Here is a 21210-nt window from a genome sequence, read left to right on the forward strand (position 1 = left end):
TCTTAAAAATATCCTTTTTAATCCCAACATTGTCAAAAACCTTATTTCTGTTCGTCAATTCAATATTGATAATTACACCTCTATTGAATTTGACCCCTATGGTTTTTCTGTGAAGGATTTCAAGGATGGCACGATCCTGAGTCGTCACAACAGTACGAGTGACCTGTACCCGCTCACCCAAAATGCTTCCGCCACTGCTTGTTTTGCCTCTACCCAAAACTCTCCTTGCTGGCACAATCGACTCGGTCACCCGGGTCAACCAGTTATGGATTTTCTTTGTTTGAATAAATTTATTTCTTGTAATAAACAGAAGAGCTCATCTCTCTGTCAGGCTTGTCAGTTGTCGAAACATAAACGACTACCTTTTTCTGATTCGAGTACTCATACATTATGTCCTTTCTCGTTATTACATTGCGATTTATGGACTTCACCTTTGTTAAGTCATGCGGGCTATAAATATTATTTAGTAATTATTGATGACTTTACTCAATACACATGGGTTTATCCCCTCCGTTTTAAGTCGGAAACATACACCAAAATCACTCATTTTCACCAATTCGTCACCACCCAATTTCGCCTACCCATCCAAGCTATACAGTGTGACATGAGAGGAGAATTTGACAACACCAACCTTCACAACTTCTCTTCTCAACATGGTATCCAGCTTCGCTTTTCTTGCCCGCACACATCTCAACAAAACGGCAAAGCGGAGCGCATGATTCGTCGTCTTAACGAAATCATGTTCACCCTTCTCACCCATGCCTCTCTTCCCTCTAACTTTTGGGTTGAGGCCCTCCATACAGCCAGCTACCTTCATAACATTCTTCCCACCAAACTGCACCAAAACCGCACTCCCATGTCCCTCTTGTACCTTCGGGAACCTTCCTACGACCACCTTCGCGTCTTCGGAAGCTTATGTTACCCCAACACCTCGGCCACTCGGCCCAATAAACTCACCCACCGAGCCACCCCGTGTCTCTTCCTCGGCTATCCGGCCAACTTCCGCGGTTATCGTTGTCTTGAACTCTCCTCGGGCAAAACCATCTTCTCTCGTCATGTCACCTTCGACGAGACCAGTTTCCCGATGAACAACCCTCAAACACCTCCACCCTCCCACGATTTTCTCGACCCCAATCCCCTTCTCTTTGACCCAACCTATTTTACCTCTATCCAACCCACTGCCCGATCCTCATCCGACCAACCAAACCCGGACCGAAACCCTACCCCACCCAACTCCGCTCCACAACCAGCCCAACCCACTCCCTCCACCTCCTCATCCACCCCACCCATCGACCACACTGTCCCACCTGACCCCTCCCCCAACCCATCCACAACTCCACCGCAACCCGGACCGTCCCACCAAATGCAAACTCGCTCACGTTCGGGCATCTTCAAACCCAAACTTCCCTACTCCCTCCATACCCGTACCTCACCCACCATGTCACCTCTACCGAAATCCCATCTAACCGCCCTATCCGATCCTAACTGGAAACTTGCCATGACCGACGAATATGAAGCTCTATTGGCCAACAATACGTGGGAACTTGTCCCTCGACCACCTGATGTCCCGGTTATACGATGCAGGTGGCTTTTCAAACACAAGTTTCACGCGGATGGATCTCTAGAACGTCATAAGGCCCGTTTGGTAGTAAATGGGAAAAGCCAAACAGTGGGTGTCGACTGTGATGACACATTCAGCCCGGTTGTCAAACCCACCACCATTCGCACGGTGCTCAGTCTTGCTATTTCGCGTGGTTGGTCGACTCACCAACTTGATGTTAAAAACGCGTTCCTACATGGGCACCTGAAGGAAACCGTATACATGTTTCAACCCCCTGGGTTCACCTCCACAACCAATCCCAAATTTGTATGCAAACTTAAGAAATCTTTATATGGTCTAAAGCAAGCTCCACGAGCTTGGTATCAGCGTTTTGCAGGTTATCTACTTAAGTGTGGCTTCAGGAGCAGTGTCTGCGACACATCCCTTTTCATCTATCACCATGGGGACCAGATGGCTTATCTGTTACTGTATGTTGACGACATTATTTTGACTGCCTCCAGCGATCAACTGCTCCAGAACATCATTAAGTCACTTACTGCTGAATTCAAAATGACTGATCTGGGGACTCTACATCATTTTTTGGGTATTGCTGTAACCAAACAAGCTAACGGGTTATTCCTATCTCAATCAACTTATGCAGCTGATATTTTATCTCGAGCAAACATGTCTAACTGCAAACCCGCTAGCACCCCTGTCGAAGTCGGATCTAAACTTAGCGCCGACAGCGGCCCCACTTTTACAGATGGTTCTTTATACAGGAGTTTGGCCGGGGCTTTACAGTATCTCACGATTACCAGACCCGACATCGCCTACGCCGTGCAACAGGTTTGTCTATTCATGCACGCTCCTCGAGAACCACATTTTCAGTTTCTGAAACGGATCCTTCGCTACATTAAAGGCACCTTAGATCAAGGTTTACTACTTTCCCCGTCGTCTTCCACAGAATTGACTGCCTTCTCTGATGCTGACTGGGGTGGGTGCCCTGACTCTCGTCGTTCCACCTCCGGTTACTGCGTTTATCTTGGATCCAACTTGATCTCCTGGTCTTCTAAGCGACAATCCACTATTTCAAGATCCAGCGCCGAAGCCGAATATCGCGCCGTGGCAAACACCGTTGCAGAACTTAGCTGGGTTCGTAATCTTCTACTGGAATTACATATCCCTGTTCGCCACGCCTCCATCATCTACTGTGACAACATCTCGGCTGTTTACCTCTCCGACAATCCAGTTCAACACCAGCGCACAAAACATATCGAATTGGATATCCATTTTGTCCGAGAAAAGGTCCGTCTTGGATCCGTCAAGGTCCTCCACGTCCCTGCTGATTATCAATATGCCGACATCTTCACCAAAGGCCTGCCGAAGCATTTGTTTCACCGTTTTCGATCCAGTTTATGCCTTCGGTCTTCTACGGCTCAAACTGCGGGGGCGTGTTAGCCGATAATTATATTCCACAATATTATCGGTCCATTATTGTATATTCTCTATATTTCCTTCCGTAATTATCTCGATGTATATTTAGCTATTTCCGTATTTAACCCATCCCATTGTAACTATATATACACATTGTGATCAATGAAATAAGCAAGGGTTTACATTACCTTACAGTGCTGAGGCGATACTAAATTCTCCGTCATTTTCTTGGAGAGATGATCGATATCCGACTGTAGTTGAAGGTCGCTGCTCAGGAGGGTTTGCTGATTCATTAGTATTCTCCATTGAAAGGTATTTGAATTTCCTGATTATTTGATGGTACGAGTGATTTCAAAAACGAAGGAGCTAGTTTGAAGTGGGCCCAATCCCAAGGGTTGCTGGGGAGAATTAAGGAGCTCCGATTTGGAAGTACGTAAGGGGTAGTATAAGTAGGGAAGTGTAAAGGCACTCCTAAAGATTACATCAGCGTTTACTGTTTCAACTAGCTACTTTTTAACATTATCAAATTTAGAAAAAAAAAATTATGGCCCATGCAGGTTTCGAACCTGCGACCTTCACTTCAAATATTTGTTAAGTGACGCTCTCGCCATCTGAGCTAATGGACCGTAGTAGTTTTTGTTTAGAAATTATTCAAGTTATCACTAGCTATATGCCTATATTAGGTTGATATAATAAAACTTAAAACAAAATTACGACCCATGCATGTTTTGAACCTATGAAGTTCTCTTCAATTTAGGTTTAAGTGACCCTGTAGCCATCTGAGCTAATGAACCAATGTAGTTCTTTCTCAGAAATTATTCAAGTTTAAGTGACGATCTATATATTAACTTGTTAATCATAATGAATGTTTGACTCTGTTTCACTCTTGACCTTCACGACTCTAATACAAAAGCTTTCAATTTTTCGGTAACAATTTAAAGCTGTCGCAGATATTCTTTTGTGGCGGTTTTGTTACATTTATTACAGCTGATTACCAGTTACAAACCTCTGCACTCTCTCCAGGAAAGAATTAGACAAAGAGAAAGAGAGATCAGAATGAGGTGACTGAAGGTGGTGGCCTGGGGAGGGATAGGGGACAAAGATCTAATAAAAATATTAAAGGCCACACGCAATGGCAATTTTCCAGCTACTCTTACCGGCATCAAGATAATGGTTGGCCAGGAACAAAGAGTATTGTACCCCGAAAAAAATTTTGTTCCTCGAACGCTGGCCACAATAAAAAAAACCATAGAAACAAAGAGTTTCTGAAAAGTATTAGATGTCGCAGGTGAAAAGGTAGTTAGTTACATGCACAAATACAAACGTCCCGAATGAAGTCATTTTCGAGCAAAAAGAAAGTGCAGAAGATATTGTTAAAAGCGAAAGACATTATTATTTGAATTAGTGTTTTTCGTTGAAATGTACTTTTTCCTACTCACAAGTGATAACTCATTTTGTCCTCTCTTAGAGAAAATATGGGCAATGGTGTTTCAAGGAGGAGCTGTAATAATGGTGAAGAATAACTCTTCTCATGATCTTTTATGTTGATGCTCAGAACCTTGCCCACCTGAAGCTTGTTATTGTTAACCGGGGACTAGTACCCATGGATTGCTCCGTTTAAGAAAATCTTACTTTTCCCTGACCGAAGTACGCTTGCTAAATCCACTGATGTTTGTCATCGGCTACCCAGAATGCTCGACGGTCGAGCCTGACCCACATCTACATAAACCTCCCTTAAAATTAGGTCGTAGAATGGCACCAATAGCACCATCTGGCACGCCTTTAGACCTTCCGATGAATTTACTGGTCTCTAGATGGCTGTACCAACTCGGCAGAAGGATAGCAAGTACTAAAACTAATGTATCTCCTTATACCAGGTAGACTGCTCCATACAAAAACCTAAAAGTAACATTATACTACTGAACACTTACCAGAAGAAATTGTTAAACATAACTTCACAATCTTTAGTATAGCTTCTAGAGTTCTTCTGCACATAACACAACGATAATCGAAAAGTTCAAGTATAGTAAAGCCGGTGTTCTACCTAAAACTAGTACTACTAGCTCTTCCTATACAAAATCCTTTGGAGTAAGAAATTTGTTAGCTCGTGATTTTCAGCTTACAGTTGCTGCACTCTCTCCCTGGACTTCCTCGTATGTACCTGCTTGCTCATTAAACGAATACCTACAAGAAACAAATATAAACATAAGGGTTCATGTGTTCATAACATGAACATGAAGTGGTTAAATGCAAAAGTTACTTCATTCGGTGGGGAAGTTTCATTGGTTAAATGACAACCCAGCATCACTAGACACTATTGAAAATTTAGATTCTTTTGGTGCATTACTTTGGCCAGAAAGCTAGTTATTCTTTTTTCAGTTGTAGTAGTCTCAAAGTTAATGAAAATAACAAGGTCTCTCCGTACACGAGATTGCTTACCCAGATGCCGCATCATATACATAATCAGTTTGTGAATCTCCACCTGAAAAATCAACAAATTAAAGCTTCAATTACAGGCTCCCCAAGTCACTTTGACCTAGTGTAAGTATCATTTATAATTGAGAGTTGTAACATAATTCTAGAGGGTGCCGAAAGGCATCTTCAATCATTACGAAATTACAACAAAATGTTTATACTTTCTAATGAAGGTTGAGCAGCAGTTAGTTAACCCAGCCTCATTTGAGGATGGATTTTGAGCAGGAATATCATCGTCCCCAAACATATCAAATGCGTCGCCTCCCCTTGCACGAGCTAACCTCTCATATCTAGACATCAAGAAGAGACAGTTATAACAGGTTAATATAATGAAATTTACAACAAAATTATGGCCCATGCAAGTTTCGAACTTGCGACCTTCACTCCATTCAAATTTAAGTGACGCTCTCGCCATCTGAGCTAATGGACCAAGTTATGTATTAAATAGAAATTATTCAAGTTATCAACTAGCTATAATAAGTTAATATAATGAATTTTACAACAAAATTATGGCCCATGCAGGTTTCGAACCTGCGACCTTCACTTCATTCAAATTTAAGTGACGCTCTTGCCATCTGAGCTAATGGACCAAGTTGTATATTAATTAGAAATTATTCAACTTATCAACTACCTATAATAATAGGTTAATATAATGAAATTTAAAACAATATTATGGTCCATGCAGGTTTCGAACTTAGGACCTTCACTTTATTACAAGTTTAAGTGACGTTCTCCCTACCTAAACTGACGGACCATCTTAATTTTTATCAAGTTATACATATTATCAACTAAATTAGTATTATTTTAAATTAATCCAACTGCAAAACTAGACCATGAAGAGTAGTCCTAAGTCCTAACATGACAAATAAGAATCTAAATCTTTTTTTTTGTTGCAAGGGATCTATATCTTATTTGGTTAATCATAATGAGTGCTCGACTCTTTCAATCTTGACCTTTTACAACTCTGAACACGTACCATCTTTTATAACGGTTTTTCGTTAACGCTGTCACAAACCACTTATCAGTAACAAAACGACGTGCTCTATCTCTCTTGACTCTCTTTCAGTCTTGACTTTCTACAACTTTAATACTTGCCATCTTTTATACAGGATTTTAGTTTTTCGGTAACCACTTAAAGTTGTTACAAATATTCTTTTGCGGCGGTTCTGTGACATTTATTGTAGTTGCTTGACAAAATTCTGTGCTCTCTCTCTCTCTCTCTCCCGACTTCCAATCCCAAGAGAGGGAAAAAAATTAGATAGAGAAAGAGATATCAGAGTGAGGTGATCAGAGGTGGTGGCCTGAGGATGAAGAGAGGATGAAGATCTAGTGAAAATATGAAAGGTCAGTGGCAATACTAAATTCTCTGTCATTTTCTTGGAGAGAGATGATCGATATCGGACTGTAGTTGAGCTAGTTTAAAGTGGGCCCAATCCCAAGGGTTGCTGAGGAGATCACAACTCTGTCTAATTACTGCCACTTGTCAAAGGGTTGGTTATTCATTTCTGTTGAGAATTAAGGAGCTCGGTGGAAGTTTGTAAGGGGTATAAGTAGGGAAGTCTAAAGGCACTCCGAAAGATTACATCAGCATTTAGTGTTTAGCTACGTTAACATTATGAAATTAAAATTAGAAAACAAAATTATGGCCCATGCAGGTCTCGAACCTGCGACCTTCACTTCGGATATTTGTAGTGACACTTTCACCATCTGAGCTAATGGACCACTTTAGTCACTTCGGATATTTGTAGTGACACTTTCACCATCTGAGCTAATGGACCACTTTAGTTTATATTTAGAAATTATTCAAGTTATCCTTTCAAAAATTATTCAAATTATCACTAGCTATATTAGGTTTGCAACCTTCACTTCGAATGTTTGTTAAGTGACGCTCTCGCCATCTGAGCTAAAGGACCACTTTAGTTTTTGTTTAGAAATTATTCTTGTTCCTTGAATGCTGGCTATAATAAAAACCCACAAGAAAAAGAGAATATTTCTCGAACTGTCATTGGTGAAAGAAGGCAGTTATATTTGCAAAAACAAATGTCAGGAGAGATGTCATTTTTTGAGCAAAAGAAAGTGCAGAAGATACACATACTTCAAAGCAAAAGACATTACTATTATTTACAGGAGCTTTTTCCATTGAAAGGTACTTTTTCTACAGATTACTCATTTTGTCCTATTTCTTGGAGAAAATATTGGTAATGGTGTTCAAGGACGAGCTGTGATACTGGTGGAGATTAACTCTTCTCATGATTTTTTATGTTGATACTCAAACCTTGCCCACCTGAAGCCTGTTATGTTAACGGGGGACTAGTACCTATGGATACCCTTCGAGAAAAACTTACTTTTCCCTGACGGAAGTACGCTCCCTAAATTGACTAATCTTTGACATCGGATACCCATAATGCTCGAGGGTCAAGCCTGACACACATATACATAAACTTCCCTTAAAATTGGGTCGTAGAATAGCACCAATAGCAATACCATCTCGCCACGCCTCTAGACCTTCCAATCAATTTACTGGTCTCTAGATGGCTCTCCTTGTACCAGTTCAGCAAAAGGAGAGCAACTAATAAAACTAATGGATCTCCTTATACCAGGTAGAGTGCTCCATACCAAAAACCTAAAAGTAAACTTACACTACTGAACAGTTACCTGAAAAAATTGTTAGACATAACTTCACAATCTTTAGTATAGCTTCTAGAGTTCTTCTGCACATGACACAATGATAATCGAAAAGTTCCAAGTATAGAAAAGCCGGTGTTCTATCTAAAACTAGTACTAGCTCTTCCTATACAAAATCCTTTTGATTAAGAAATTTTTTAGCTCATGATTTTCAGCTTACAGTTGCTGCACTCTCTCCCTGGACCTCCTCATATGTACCTGCTTGCTCATCAAACGAGTACCTACAATGAAGGAATATAAATATAAGGGTTCATGTGTTCATAACATGCACATGAAGTGGTTAAATGCAAAAGTTACTTCATTCAGTGTGGAAGTTTCACGTGCAATAATTGGTTAATCCCATATTACTTAAATATATTTCCAGACTTTGGTCATAACATAATAATTTCCTTATCGCTTCAGGGTGGGCCTAGATTGGTCGGGTAGAGAAACCTCGGGTGGCCTAGGCGAGACCGTGCCAAGGTGTAAAGGAAAACTGCGGATATTGAAAGAACACAGGATATCTAAGTAGGTCGGCTTCAGACTCAGGTCTGGTCGACAGAATCAAAAGTCACTTGGAGAAAAACTCAGCTAACCATCTAATTATGAAGTTCATAAACATATGTATATATATATATATATATATATATATATATATATATATGTAAGCACACTTAAGTATGAATAGACTGACCTGTATTATGAACAGCCATGGGCAAAATAAAAGAAACAAGAAACAAAGGGAAAAGGGGGACATTTATAAATAGAGAATATCGGACTGAAGATAACAGTAGTTACCATTTCCCTGAAGTAGCCGAGCAGTACAATCCTGATGTGGGGTCATAGTAGTAGCCTAAACTGCTGCTGTAGTAGTAACTGAAACGAGAAGAATAAAAAATACATGTCAAATTACAGAAAAGCGAGCTAGAGAAGTAAGAAAATACAAAAATATAATTTTAGAATACATTTGGAGATAATAAAAGTGCATAATTGGAGAATGGGCTCACTAAAAGCTTCTTCATCTCGTCATTCACAACATAACTCAACATGAAGAGTTCAATTGGGAGACTGAAACGAACATTTGGGCTTAGATCTTTACATGATCTAGTTGACCACTAAAACTGAACCAACAATTGATTTGGTGATATTTTCCACCGAAGGCCTCCACGTACAACTAAATTGTTAATAAAGGATTTAAAATGGGTAAAATATATGGGAAGTTGAAGGATTATACGTATTGTGCTGGGCCGATGCATATAAATGAACTAATGTTGTAGGGTTGTAAATCCGTGGTAAAATATTTAGTTGTACAAACAAATATTTCTTATTTCAGATAGCTATATATATATATACTCATGTAGGATTATTTCAAATAATGGATCACGAAAAGATCTTTAAGAATCACAATGGACCATTTCCGAAGTGAATAAACTATTCCACTTACTGACCTAGAAGAGAGGCAAATGTAATCACTACCAAGTAGTGTGCAAATAAGAAGATTTATCTGCCTTAATCACCACTTAGGACCCTAAGAACAACCCCCCCCCCCCACCTTAAAAAAAACTGCAGCCACCGCTTTCACTGTAACATTTCATTGGTTAAATGACAACCCAGCATCACTAGACACTATTGAAAATTTAGATTCTTTTGGTGCATTACTTTGGCCAGAAAGCTAGTTATTCTTTTTCAGTTGTAGTAGTCTCAAAGATAATGAAAATAACAAGGTCTCGGTACACGAGATTGCTTACCCAGATGCCGCATCATATACATAATCAGTTTGTGAATCTCCACCTGAAAAATCAACAAATTAAAGCTTCAATTACAGGCTCCCCATGTCACTTTGACGTAGTGTAAGTATCATTTATAATTGAGAGTTGTAACATAATTCTAGAGGGTGCCAAAAGGCATCTTCAATCATTACGAAATTACCTTCTGGATTCATGTTTATACTTTCTGATGAAGGTTGAGCAGCAGTTAACCCAGCCTCATTTGAGGATGGATTTGGAGCCGGAGTATCATCGTCCCCAAACATATCAAATGCGTCGGCTTCCCTTGCTCGAGCTAACCTCTCATATCCTTCTGATAGACATCAAGAAGAAACAGCGCGCATAAATATATACCATAATTACAATCGCTGTGTTAAAAAAAAATAGACAAAACAGAGAATCTGTAAGATTAAGACCTACAAGTTAAAACTGATTACTTGAATGTAGCCAATATAATCTAAATTTTCCATCTGTATTAGGTTACTTGGTTAACTGAATGTGGGAGAAGTAAGATAAACATTGCACTAACCTGCCTCGCGCTCAAAAGCCTCTTTCTTGTCATGGTACACATCTGCGAAGAAAAGATTGGACGAAAATATGGTTTATATAGCATAAAGGCAAGGCTGAAACGTATTGATGTGTAAGCTAAAGATTATTGATGTGTAAGCTTCATAGTGAAAATTTTTGGCTTATACATACCGTAATCACCGTTGTCCATCAGCTTCATGGAGTCCTCTGTTAGCTGGTCAAACATACATTTTGTTTCTTCTCCCATCTTCTCCTTCTTGCCATTCGAAGTGCCCTTTAACCTTCTCAAAGCTTGTAAGACCTACATGGAATTGCAGCATAGTTAATCAATAAATAAGAAAAGTTGCAAGATCTAATAACAATAAAATGGAGAAAAGATAACTTAACCTATGCCCCAAAATAAAGTATAAACCATGACACACGAAGTAACAACAAACACCAAATACAAAATCGGGAATGAACAGCTAAACCTTCCTAACTACTGCAGTTCTTGTAGCATAATATGAAAGTAATTCAAATCTAGCGATCTTTTCAAACTCAAAAACCGCAGTTTGATTCTACTGGTGCAAATAATGAAGCCTTTTTCAGAATATTATTAGGGACATAAAGTTTGTTTAGTACCTCCCAAAAGCAATTCGATGTAAATCAGTGAACAAATTAGATAAGTAGTTATACTCGAGCACTTGAAAAAACTGTAGCTTTCACACGAATAATTAAATAAAATCATCAGAAAAGAAAAGTGCAGGAAAAAGTCACATGTACTCAAATGTAGATTAATACTACTTCGAAGTTAGTATAGTAAACAAGAAAACTAGGTTTTTGGGATGGCTGGAACTTACAGTCTCTCCTGGCTCGAGCAAGTTCGCAATACGTCTCTTTATTACTCCAATGTCCTCGGATGAAAGTTCTTTAGTTTCATCTTCTTTTACCACATTAAATTTTTTCTCAGCAAATCTTGTATCAATATCAACAGAATCCAGCCAAGCATCCTACACAAACGACGAGAACATAAGAAACATTTCCTATTCCAAAGTTGATAGGTTTTATGCATAATAATAGTAGTTTTACCTTAAGTTCATTGTTGTCGACATATTCAACAAAATTTAAGTTCTCATCGAAATAGCCTTCCTCCCTCTCTTTATCCAGATTAAAAGGTTCAATCTGGATCCCATCCTCCATTAAATTAGCATCATCCTGCCAAAACAAACCCTAATTAATATCATATCACTTGCCCATTAACTTCTAGTACTATCACCACTAACCAAAAACTATTTAAACCCTAACGATGCCACCATCTAAACATATTTTAGCTAGACAAATCAATAATTTGATATAGAGATAGAAATCAAACCTTGTAACTAATTTCAGCAGCAGAATCTTCATTATACAACTCAGTAGTCATCTGTCTCCGTCTATTTATTCGTTCGTTAGCAGCAATTTTTGCATCAGGTAACTCAGTTCCGGGAGCTTCTGCCGGTCCGTTAATAACAACAACATTTTCAATTCCTCCTTTAACCTTCTTACCTTTAGGAAATCTAGGTTTCTTTTGCCTTTACAACAAAAAATCAGAGACTTAATTCATTAAAGATGAAGTGATATACAGAAATTAGGGTTTTAATTAAGAAGGGAATGGAAGAAAGACTTACAAGGGAGGTTTGTTTGAATCGGAGTCGTTGTCTTCTGAGAGTGGACGCTTTCGGTTAAGTTTAGAGGAGGATTTACCTTCCATGACGAAGCTAGACAATCTTCACAGTTAGAATTCGTTTTTAGAAAAGATGGAGAAAAACTTTCCCCAACAAACTATAAATACACCAGATACCGCCTCTCTCGCTCTCTCTCGCTCTCTCTGCCTGTATATCGTTTGCTCCAAGCCCAACTCTCTCTTGGCACTTCTGGTGTGCCGCGGCCCGTGTGCGTCGGACTGCACAGTACAAGGGCACTCGGACTGGCCCACTCCGTAGGGCCTCGAGAGAGAGAGGGGAGCCCAAGAGTAAGAAAAGAAAGGGCATCTAAAGACGCATCCGAAAGAAAAAAATGAAAAATGATATAAGAGACTACAAAAGTAAAAAAAGTAGAGTTACTCATTAAAAAAAAGTCAATTGTCTATTGAAAGCGAAAAAATTCATTAATAGAAAGAAGATTGACTCAAAAATTGAGATAGTTGATTTCGTGTAGGTCTAAAGTAAGTTTTGACTTGTAGCCTTTTCTATCATTACTAAAAAAAATTGATGTAAATTAAGCAGTAAATTTAGTGTCTAGTGACAAAGACCCTAGTCGTCTTTAAAAACGAGTTAGTTGGTGTCTGAGCAGAATATTTTGATTTGGAGGCAATTTGGCTTCTGAATGGCAAATTTTCATGGGAATCTCAACAAAAAATTGACTGCTCACAAGGCAAGTTACCACGAAATATATTTTAGAAAAACTTTCAATAATTAATTAATATCTAAGAGCATCTCTAATGCAACACTCAATCTTAGAAACTCCGAGTGCCACTTAGGATTTTTAGAGTTTTTTCTTAAAAGTCATCTCCAGTGCAACACTCTATTTGGATATCTATGATGGCGTGTTGAGGGTTATATAGAGATATCTCAAGAGGACACTCCAGAAATAGAGTGTCTTCTTGAGACATCTCTAATTGTCCAACTCATCAATATTTGATTTTCAACCAATAGAAATCGAGTCTTCTATATTCTCTAAAATAACTAATTATTTATTTACAAAAATAAGTCACATAAGTAAATAAGACAAGTTTAGAGTTTTGCATTGGAGACACAAAAAAATTGAGAATCTCTATTAACGCCACCTAGGAGTGAGAATCTCAATTGGAACTTGACACCTAGGATTAATAGAGATTTCTTTGAGTTTTGCATTGGAGATGCTCTAATATATAAAAACAGGTCAGTCGGTTATTTTGGATAAGTCTGGCGGTCCATTTTTTTTTGGGAGCTTGATAGAGATTATATCAAATGGAATCCAATGGATGATATAAAATTATTTTCGTGTAAGTCATCTCAAAATAGAGGAGTATTAGTGTCAACAATTAAATCAGTTAAAAATCTCCCTAAAATATCTCCCAACATCTCACGATTTCTCTCTTACCCTTTATCTTTTTTCTCTACTTTTCGTAACTTCCCACTCTCCTTTATCTTTATCTTCTTTTTTCTTCTCTTCTTTCCCAGAATTTGTTATAAATCATTGTCTTTATCTTCTTTCTTCTTCAAATAAAATGTTGTTTACCGACGTAGCCAAGAGGGATCTGTCGCGTCCCTAGGACGCAGCGCAAACCTAGTATAATAAAAAACAAGATGCGATGAAAAATGAAAAGTTACAATTGTTAAGGTATATCACCAGGCCCAAGAATACACAAGCCCACCAACATCATGGGATGACCGGCCGACTAGCAAGAGGAAGCCCAACCGGCTATAATTAGGGTTTCCTAATTATTAATAGTTTCTAACTATTAATTGTTATTTTATGTAATAACTTGTTAAAGGAAGTTTTCATGTTTCCTAGATTTACTTCTATATGTAACCTACATGTAAACCTATAAATACTCATGTAAACTAGATGAATAAACACACAGAGAATTCTTTCTCCCATCTCTCTCTCTCTCTCTCTCCCACACGATTTCTCTCTCTCTCTCTGTGTTCAGTTAATTATAATCTTCTATTATCAAGAGCTGATTTACCTCTTCACATGGTATAAGAGCCAAATTTTTTTTTTTTGAAAATCAATATCTTCTATCATAACTACTACTGATATCGATTCTGGAGACTATACTCCAAACTCTCCACCTAATCCGGTGTTTGATGTTCATCACTCTGATTCACCAACTACTATTCTCATCACTCCATTATTATCCGGAGATAATTATGCCTCTTGGTCAAGAGCCATGAAGATGGCTCTTCGAGCTAAAGATAAATTCGGGTTTGTAGATGGTTCTATTCCCAAACCCACTTCTCCAACTCAATTACACTCATGGGGAAGGTGTAATGATCTCGTTAGTAGTTGGATTATCAACTCTATTGCTCCGGATATTCGTTCTTCTGTTTTATATGATGAAAGTGCCGCCGATATTTGGCGTAATCTTTATGAAAGGTTCTTCCAAACCAATGCTCCCAAAATCTATCAATTAAAACGGGCAATTTCTTCCTTCAAACAAGAAGGACATGATGTATCTTCCTATTTTACTAAACTCAAAACTCTCCAAGATGAGTTACAATCTCTCATGGTGGTCGATCCATGTATTTGTGGTCAAGGAAAATCATTACTTGATCGTACCAATCAAGAACGCATCATGGAATTCCTTCAAGGACTACATGATAGATTTTCGGCTATTCGAAGTCAAGTTTTGTTAATGGATCCTTTTCCTTCGATCTTGAAAATTCATTCTCTTGTTAAGCAAGAAGAGATCCAACAAAACATCATGGCCGCCACTTCAACTCCACCGGAAGCCGCCGATCTTGCCACCTACAATGACCAACGACCACCTCGCATGGACAAATCAACCGGTCAACGTCCTAAGCGACCACGTCCGTTTTGCGATTATTGTCAACAACACGGTCATGTACGGGCTACCTGCTTCCAACTCCATGGATACCCGAACCGACAAGGCCAGCAACCTCGCCCACGGCAAAACCGACCAGCCAGTTCGGTGGCAGCCACCGTGACTGCCCCTGCCGATGCCGAGCTGAACACGGGTGTGCCTCTAGCCACCAGCCTCACCAATGAACAGTACCGTGGGCTGTTGTCCATGCTCGATCAGCACCAGAATTCTGCAGGCACCCACCGATCAGCACCTAGTCAAACCGAACCTGGAATTCATCTCACGGGTTCGGACATTAATCTCTCAGGTATTTCTTTTTCATCCTCCCCTTGGGTTACCGATTCCGGCGCTGCCAAACATATTTGTTGTCACTTATCTCGCTTCTCCTATTATACTAATGCCCCATCTAATTACTTTGTCCGTCTTCCGGATGGTTCACGCATTAAAGTTCATCATATTGGAACGATTGTTTTCAATAAACAATTTTTACTTCATAATATTTTACACATTCCAGAATTTAAAATCAATTTAATTTCTGTTTCTCAAATCACTACTTCTCTTCGATGTTTGGTAACATTCGATTCTGGTTCTTGTGTCTTTCAGGACAAATTGACGAAGGCGACAATTGGACTTGGTGATCTCCATGATGACCTTTATTTTCTTCGCACGGACCTTAAGATTTGTTCGTTTTCAGTTCCTAATACTAGTATCAATAAAGATGTTTCCGATATATTGAAGGAGATGTCCTTCGACCAAGATGGCAATGCGAGCAATATGTCGGATAGGATAATTGATGTGGAAGATCATCAAGTCCGATTGATTTAGGGATCGTAGAGTTGTAGCTAGAGACCAACTACGATCGTCGAATTACGAAGTAATTCGCGGCTAACTTCGATCGGATCCTACAACGGGTTACACATAAGAGTGTCAAATTGATCCAGGATATGACTAGTGGGAGTGAGATATAATCATGGGAGTGTCCCATAAACATATCTCATAGGCCTAAAAAGGAATTAGGCAAAGATAGTACAAAAAGGCCAAAAACAGGGTTTTTGGGCCTTAGCCGATTCGGGCACTTTTAGGGCTCGGATTGGGCTGATTTTTGGAGGGACGTTTCCTTATGTTATGAACACTAAATCTGCCAATTTTGGCTGGGTTTGGACGTCATATCCTTAGGGAATTGAGAAAATACCAATAGTTGCTATTTTCGACTATTTCCCTAAATCTTATTCTAAAGGGTGTTTTAGGAAACCTAAAAGGAGGTGGATTCTTATTAGGGTTCTATATAAACACTCTTAGGACAGAGAATAAGGTGTGGAATTTCTCTCTAAGCTTTCTTACTCTACCACATCAAGTAGAGAGGAGAAAGTGAGCTAATTCCCATTACTATCAATCTAGTCAAAGAAGAAGGTGTTCTTCTATCCAACCACCATTGGTGTGCTAGCTATACAACAAGGTGGGAGATCAAGTTGATTGCTCGTGTCCCAAGTAGAGGAGCTACACTTGAAGCTCTTGGTCTTCTTCAATCAATTCAACTAGTTCGAGGGAAAAGCGATTAAGGTAATCTACTATCTCCGTTAGTTTAATTACTAGTTTTGCATGTGATCCTGGGAATACTAGTGTAGACATTAGATGTCTTATTTCCGCTATAAACACTAGTAGAAGGGTGTAAATCCCTACATATATGGCATTGGCGCCTAGGACATCCCTCTTTTACTTCTTTTAAGTATTTGGTTTCCAAAACTCCATGTATGAAGTTAATTTCTTTTAATAAAATTCCGTGTGAAATTTGTCCTTTGTCCAAATTTACACGTTTACCTTTTCCTTTAAGTCATACATCGACTTCTCGTTCTTTTGAACTCGTTCATGCCGATTTATGGGGACCATTCTCTATCCCCTCTCATTCCGGCTGTCGCTATTTTCTCACTTTAGTAGACGACTTTACTCGTTGTACTTGGATATTTTTAATGTCCCACAAATCCGACACCTTTAGACTAATCAAGAATTTTTCCAGTTATATATCTACTCAATTCAATTCGTCCATCTCTCAATTCAAATCCGGACAAAGAACGATCCCAGTTCCCAAAATTCAAACCATTCGCTCAGACAATGGTACCGAATTTATGAACAATGAATCCAATCATGGTTCCGCAAAAAGGGGATTCTCCATCAGACTAGTTGTCCTCATACTTCACAACAGAATGGAATCGTCGAGAGAAAACATCGACACATTCTAGAGGTGGCACGTTCTCTTCGCCTTCAGGCTCATCTTCCACTTTCCTTTTGGGGTGAGTGTGTTCTCACGGCAGTTTACCTCATTAATAAATTGCCTACACCCACTTTAAAAGGTCTTTCTCCTCATAAAAAGTTATTGGGATCTCCTCCCACATTTGATCATCTTCGGGTTTTCGGTTGTCTATGTTTTACTAGACGACCATTGGTCAAAACCAAATTCGATTCCCGTGCTTCTCCGGGTATTTTCGTTGGTTACCCCAACAGTCAAAAAAGGTTATCGCGTTTTTTATCTCAATTCTCGAAAAATCATCACTTCTCGTGATGTTGTCTTCCATGAAAACAAATTTCCCATGATCACTAACGGTCGGGTCCCTCCTTTGGTTCACACACATCTGATGATCTCCATTCCGGATGATGGCTCATTCATCTTTCCTCCTTCTTCTCCTTCGGACTCAACCGGTCTACCTATAGGCACACCAACTAGGATCAATGATTCAGCTCATGCCCTTTCCGGCACTCCCGATCCGCCCTCTCCTTTTCGCCCTACGAGCACTCCCGGGCCTCCTCGGTCTCGGTCATCAAGCCCACCATCTTTCGATGACCGGCCGGTCCCTCTAGAGGCACCATCGTCCCTACCTCTAGAGGCACCGTCATCTCCACCTCATTCCCTTCGGCCTTCACGCCTCCGTCGTCCCCCGGCGCACCTAGACGATTATGTTTGTCACTCCTATCCTTCTTCTACTGTTACTTATCCACTCACTAACTATCTTCACTTTAATCAATTTTCAGCCTCTCACCAGGTTTTTCTTAACTCTGTAATCTCTACAGTTGAGCCTACTTCATTCTCTCAGGCGGTCAAATCCCCTCACTGGCGTGAGGCAATGGAAAAAGAAATTGCAGCCTTAGAGGCTAATCAAACATGGACCATTACAGACCTCCCTTCCGGAAAAAGGGCAATTGGTTGTAAATGGGTTTACAAAATCAAATTCAAAGTTGATGGCTCTACTGAACGTTATAAAGCTCGCCTTGTCGCAAAGGGATATACTCAAATAGAGGGCCTTGATTTCCATGACACCTTTGCTCCTGTCGCCAAATTAGTTACAGTTCGCGTCCTGCTATCCATTGCAGCTGTCAAAAAATGGTCCCTACATCAATTAGATGTCAACAATGCCTTTCTCCAAGGCGACCTCGATGAAGAGGTCTTCATGAAACTACCTCCCGGTTTTTCTAAACAGGGGGAGTCTAAAGTTTGTCGTTTACAAAAGTCTCTATATGGCCTAAAACAGGCCTCCCATCAATGGTTCTCTAAATTCTCTTCAGTCCTTATCAAAAAGGGCTTCACACAGTCCCTTTCCGACTATTCGTTATTTTCTCTCTGCACAGAATCTGTCCATCTCTACGTATTAGTTTATGTAGATGACATCGTTATTACTGGAAATGACGAAATCGCCATCTCTCAACTAAAATCTTTTCTTCACACCACCTTTTCTCTCAAAGATTTAGGTCCTCTTAAATACTTTCTAGGAATCGAGGTCTCTCGCTCCTCTCAAGGCATCTTCTTGTGTCAGCGCAAATATGCCCTTGACATTATTACAGATTCAGGTCTTTCTGCCTGTCGTCCCTCTCCATTTCCAATGGAACAGAAACTTCGTCTAAGTCCTTCTGATGGTGACCCTCTTCCGGATCCCACCATCTACAGACGACTGATTGGTCGCCTCCTCTATCTCACTATCACCCGACCTGACATCAGTTATGCGGTGAATAATCTTAGTCAATTTCTTCAAAAACCTAGCACCACTCATCTCGATGTTGCTCATCGTGTTCTACGATATCTCAAAGGATCTATTGGTCATGGTCTACTCCTATCTTCCACCAGTTCTTTACACATATCTGGATATTGTGACTCGGACTGGGCTGGCTGTCCGTCCACCCGTCGTTCTACAACGGGATATTTCACTATGTTGGGTTCTAGCCCACTTTCCTGGAAATCTAAAAAGCAACCTGCCATTGCTAAGTCTTCTGCTGAAGCAGAATATCGTGCCCTAGCACATTTAACTAGTGAACTTCAATGGTTGAAATATCTACTTCGCGATCTTGGTATCGACCACTCTTCTCCTATGTCAGTTTACTGTGATAATAAAGCAGCACTCCACATAGCTGATAACACAGTTTTTCATGAACGTACAAAGCATATTGAGATTGATTGTCACTTCATTCGGGAAAAGATTAAAGCCAACGTCATTGCTCCCCGTTTTACACCTACTTCTGAGCAACTAGCGGATATTTTCACGAAGCCACTTGGAGCAGATGCGTTCAAACATATTATTGGCAAGTTGGGCATCACGTCCCTTTCTGCTCCAACTTGAGGGGGAGTGTTAAGGTATATCACTAGGCCCAAGAATACACAAGCCCACCAACATCATGGATGACCGGACCGACTAGCAAGAGGAAGCCCAACCGGCTATAATTAAGGTTTCCTAATTATTAATAGTTTCCTAACTATTAATTGTTATTTTATGTAATAACTTGTTAAAGGAAGTTTCCATGTTTCCTAGATTTACTTCTATATGTAACCTACATGTAAACCTATAAATACTCATGTAAACTAGATGAATAAACACACAGAGAATTCTTTCTCCCATCTCTCTCTCTCTCTCCCACACGATTTCTCTCTCTCTCTCTCTCTCTCTCTCTCTCTCTCTCTCTCTCTCTCTCTCTCTCTCTCTCTTCTCTCTCTCTCTCTCTCTCTCCTCTCTCTCTCTCTCTCTCTCTCTCTCTCTCTCTCTCTCTCTCTCTCTCTCTCTCTCTCTCTCTCTCTCTCTCTCTCTCTCTCTCTCTCTCTCTCTCTCTCTCTCTCTCATCTCTCTCTCTCTCTCTCTCTCTCTCTCTCTCTCTCTCTCTCTCTCTCTCTCTCTCTCTCTCTCTCTCTCTCTGTGTTCAGTTAATTATAATCTTCTATTATCAAGAGGTGATTTACCTCTTCACAACAATTTTATATGATTAGTTAAAAATATTCTCTAAATACTAATTTATTAACATAGTTATCTAATGTAGCTAAATATAACAGTATTATATTTAAATATATAAATCAAGATGGAAACCCCAATTTACAGATGGGGCCGATTTGGCCGTTTGGGAACTAAAATCTGACCCCAATTATGTATGGAAGCAAGTCATCTCGACCCCTTCGGTAATAAAACGATATTGGGTATGCTAACCAGGCCATTTTAGACCCCTTTGTCTTCCCTAAAATTGTATGTAATCCTCTAGGTTTTAGATAATGAGCTTGACTCCCCCAACTGATTTCACATTTTGATATTCTCTTTGCATTATCAAACAGGGTTCCAAACCACCACTCGGACTTTCAACAACTAAAAAAAACTACCACTAGTCTAGAAAGATTCTTCCCTTACCGATTTATTTGTAGGATAGTAGTTCTTTTTAGAAAGCAATCCTAAAGTAATTAGATAACTAAAATGATTCTTAATTTCTTATGATTACTAATTAGATTCCATTCACAAGGAATCTAATAAAAGAAGATACTATAAGCTCACCACCTAGGCATGTTCACGATCACTAGCATCTTAGCCGTTAGATCGTGGATCATGAATAATCCAATACTTCTCCTATTTAAATAGGAAAATGGCTAATTCTTGTCTAGCTCCCTACTTTGCACCAAGTTCCTCTTTACGATTTATTTCATGTAAATTCAAGTTTGATCTATGTTTTAAGTGTTCATATGTGGACTGTGGTTGTTATGTATTTGTCTTATTTCCCGAGTTGCCTTGAATGAATCAGTTTTTATCTATCTTTATCTTCAATTTTCAACTTCAACACACCTCCATCAACCGGATCCTATTTATTTTTTCGAAATATTGAAAAGAGGGAAGAAAATATTTCATCTCCCTTTCCATTTGTCTTAAATGTCGTTTTATTCCTTTCTCTCTTGTTGTACCTTTACCTCTTCTCCAATCCCCAAAAGCGGAACTATGTGAAGACTATCCCAGACTATAGTTTGGGTT

General features: G+C 39.5%; 1 protein-coding gene across 3 annotated transcripts; it reads right to left on the reverse strand.

Annotated features, from left to right (window-relative positions):
- Positions 1–4342: 4342 nt before the first annotated feature.
- LOC147565107 (CD2-binding protein-like protein) lies at positions 4343–12430 on the reverse strand. 3 transcript variants are annotated; one of them, XM_086651611.1, is made up of 12 exons: positions 12054–12430; positions 11759–11957; positions 11476–11601; positions 11247–11396; positions 10579–10708; positions 10409–10450; positions 10043–10192; positions 9862–9904; positions 8912–8989; positions 5098–5158; positions 4906–4961; positions 4343–4693 (listed from the first exon to the last, which is right to left on the reverse strand). In XM_086651611.1, coding segments are annotated over exons 1-12 (1119 nt in total). In that variant the 5' UTR covers positions 12137–12430; the 3' UTR covers positions 4343–4692. The 3 variants fall into 3 exon arrangements, with proteins under 3 accessions (XP_086507737.1, XP_086507739.1, XP_086507738.1); XM_086651613.1 differs by lacking the exon at positions 4343–4693 and having other exon boundaries at positions 4872–5158; XM_086651612.1 differs by lacking the exons at positions 4343–4693; positions 4906–4961; positions 5098–5158 and adding an exon at positions 8101–8355.
- Between the last annotated feature and the right edge of the window lie 8780 nt (positions 12431–21210).

Source organism: Eschscholzia californica, unplaced genomic scaffold (genome assembly GCF_041429995.1).
Source record: "Eschscholzia californica isolate CP2 unplaced genomic scaffold, dmEscCali1.0.p SCAF_1, whole genome shotgun sequence".
Taxonomy (NCBI): domain Eukaryota; kingdom Viridiplantae; phylum Streptophyta; class Magnoliopsida; order Ranunculales; family Papaveraceae; genus Eschscholzia; species Eschscholzia californica.

Bases quoted from the DNA above. Each gene is read 5' to 3' on its own strand.
- LOC147565107 (XM_086651611.1), bottom strand. From the start codon at position 12,136: ATGGAAGGTAAATCCTCCTCTAAACTTAACCGAAAGCGTCCACTCTCA. The intron at 11,958-12,053 runs GTAAGTCTTTCT...TTTGTTGTAAAG, and splicing joins GATTCAAACAAACCTCCCTT to GCAAAAGAAACCTAGATTTC. The intron at 5,159-8,911 runs GTAACTACTGTT...TGTTTCTTGTAG, and splicing joins TCGGCTACTTCAGGGAAATG to GTATTCGTTTAATGAGCAAG.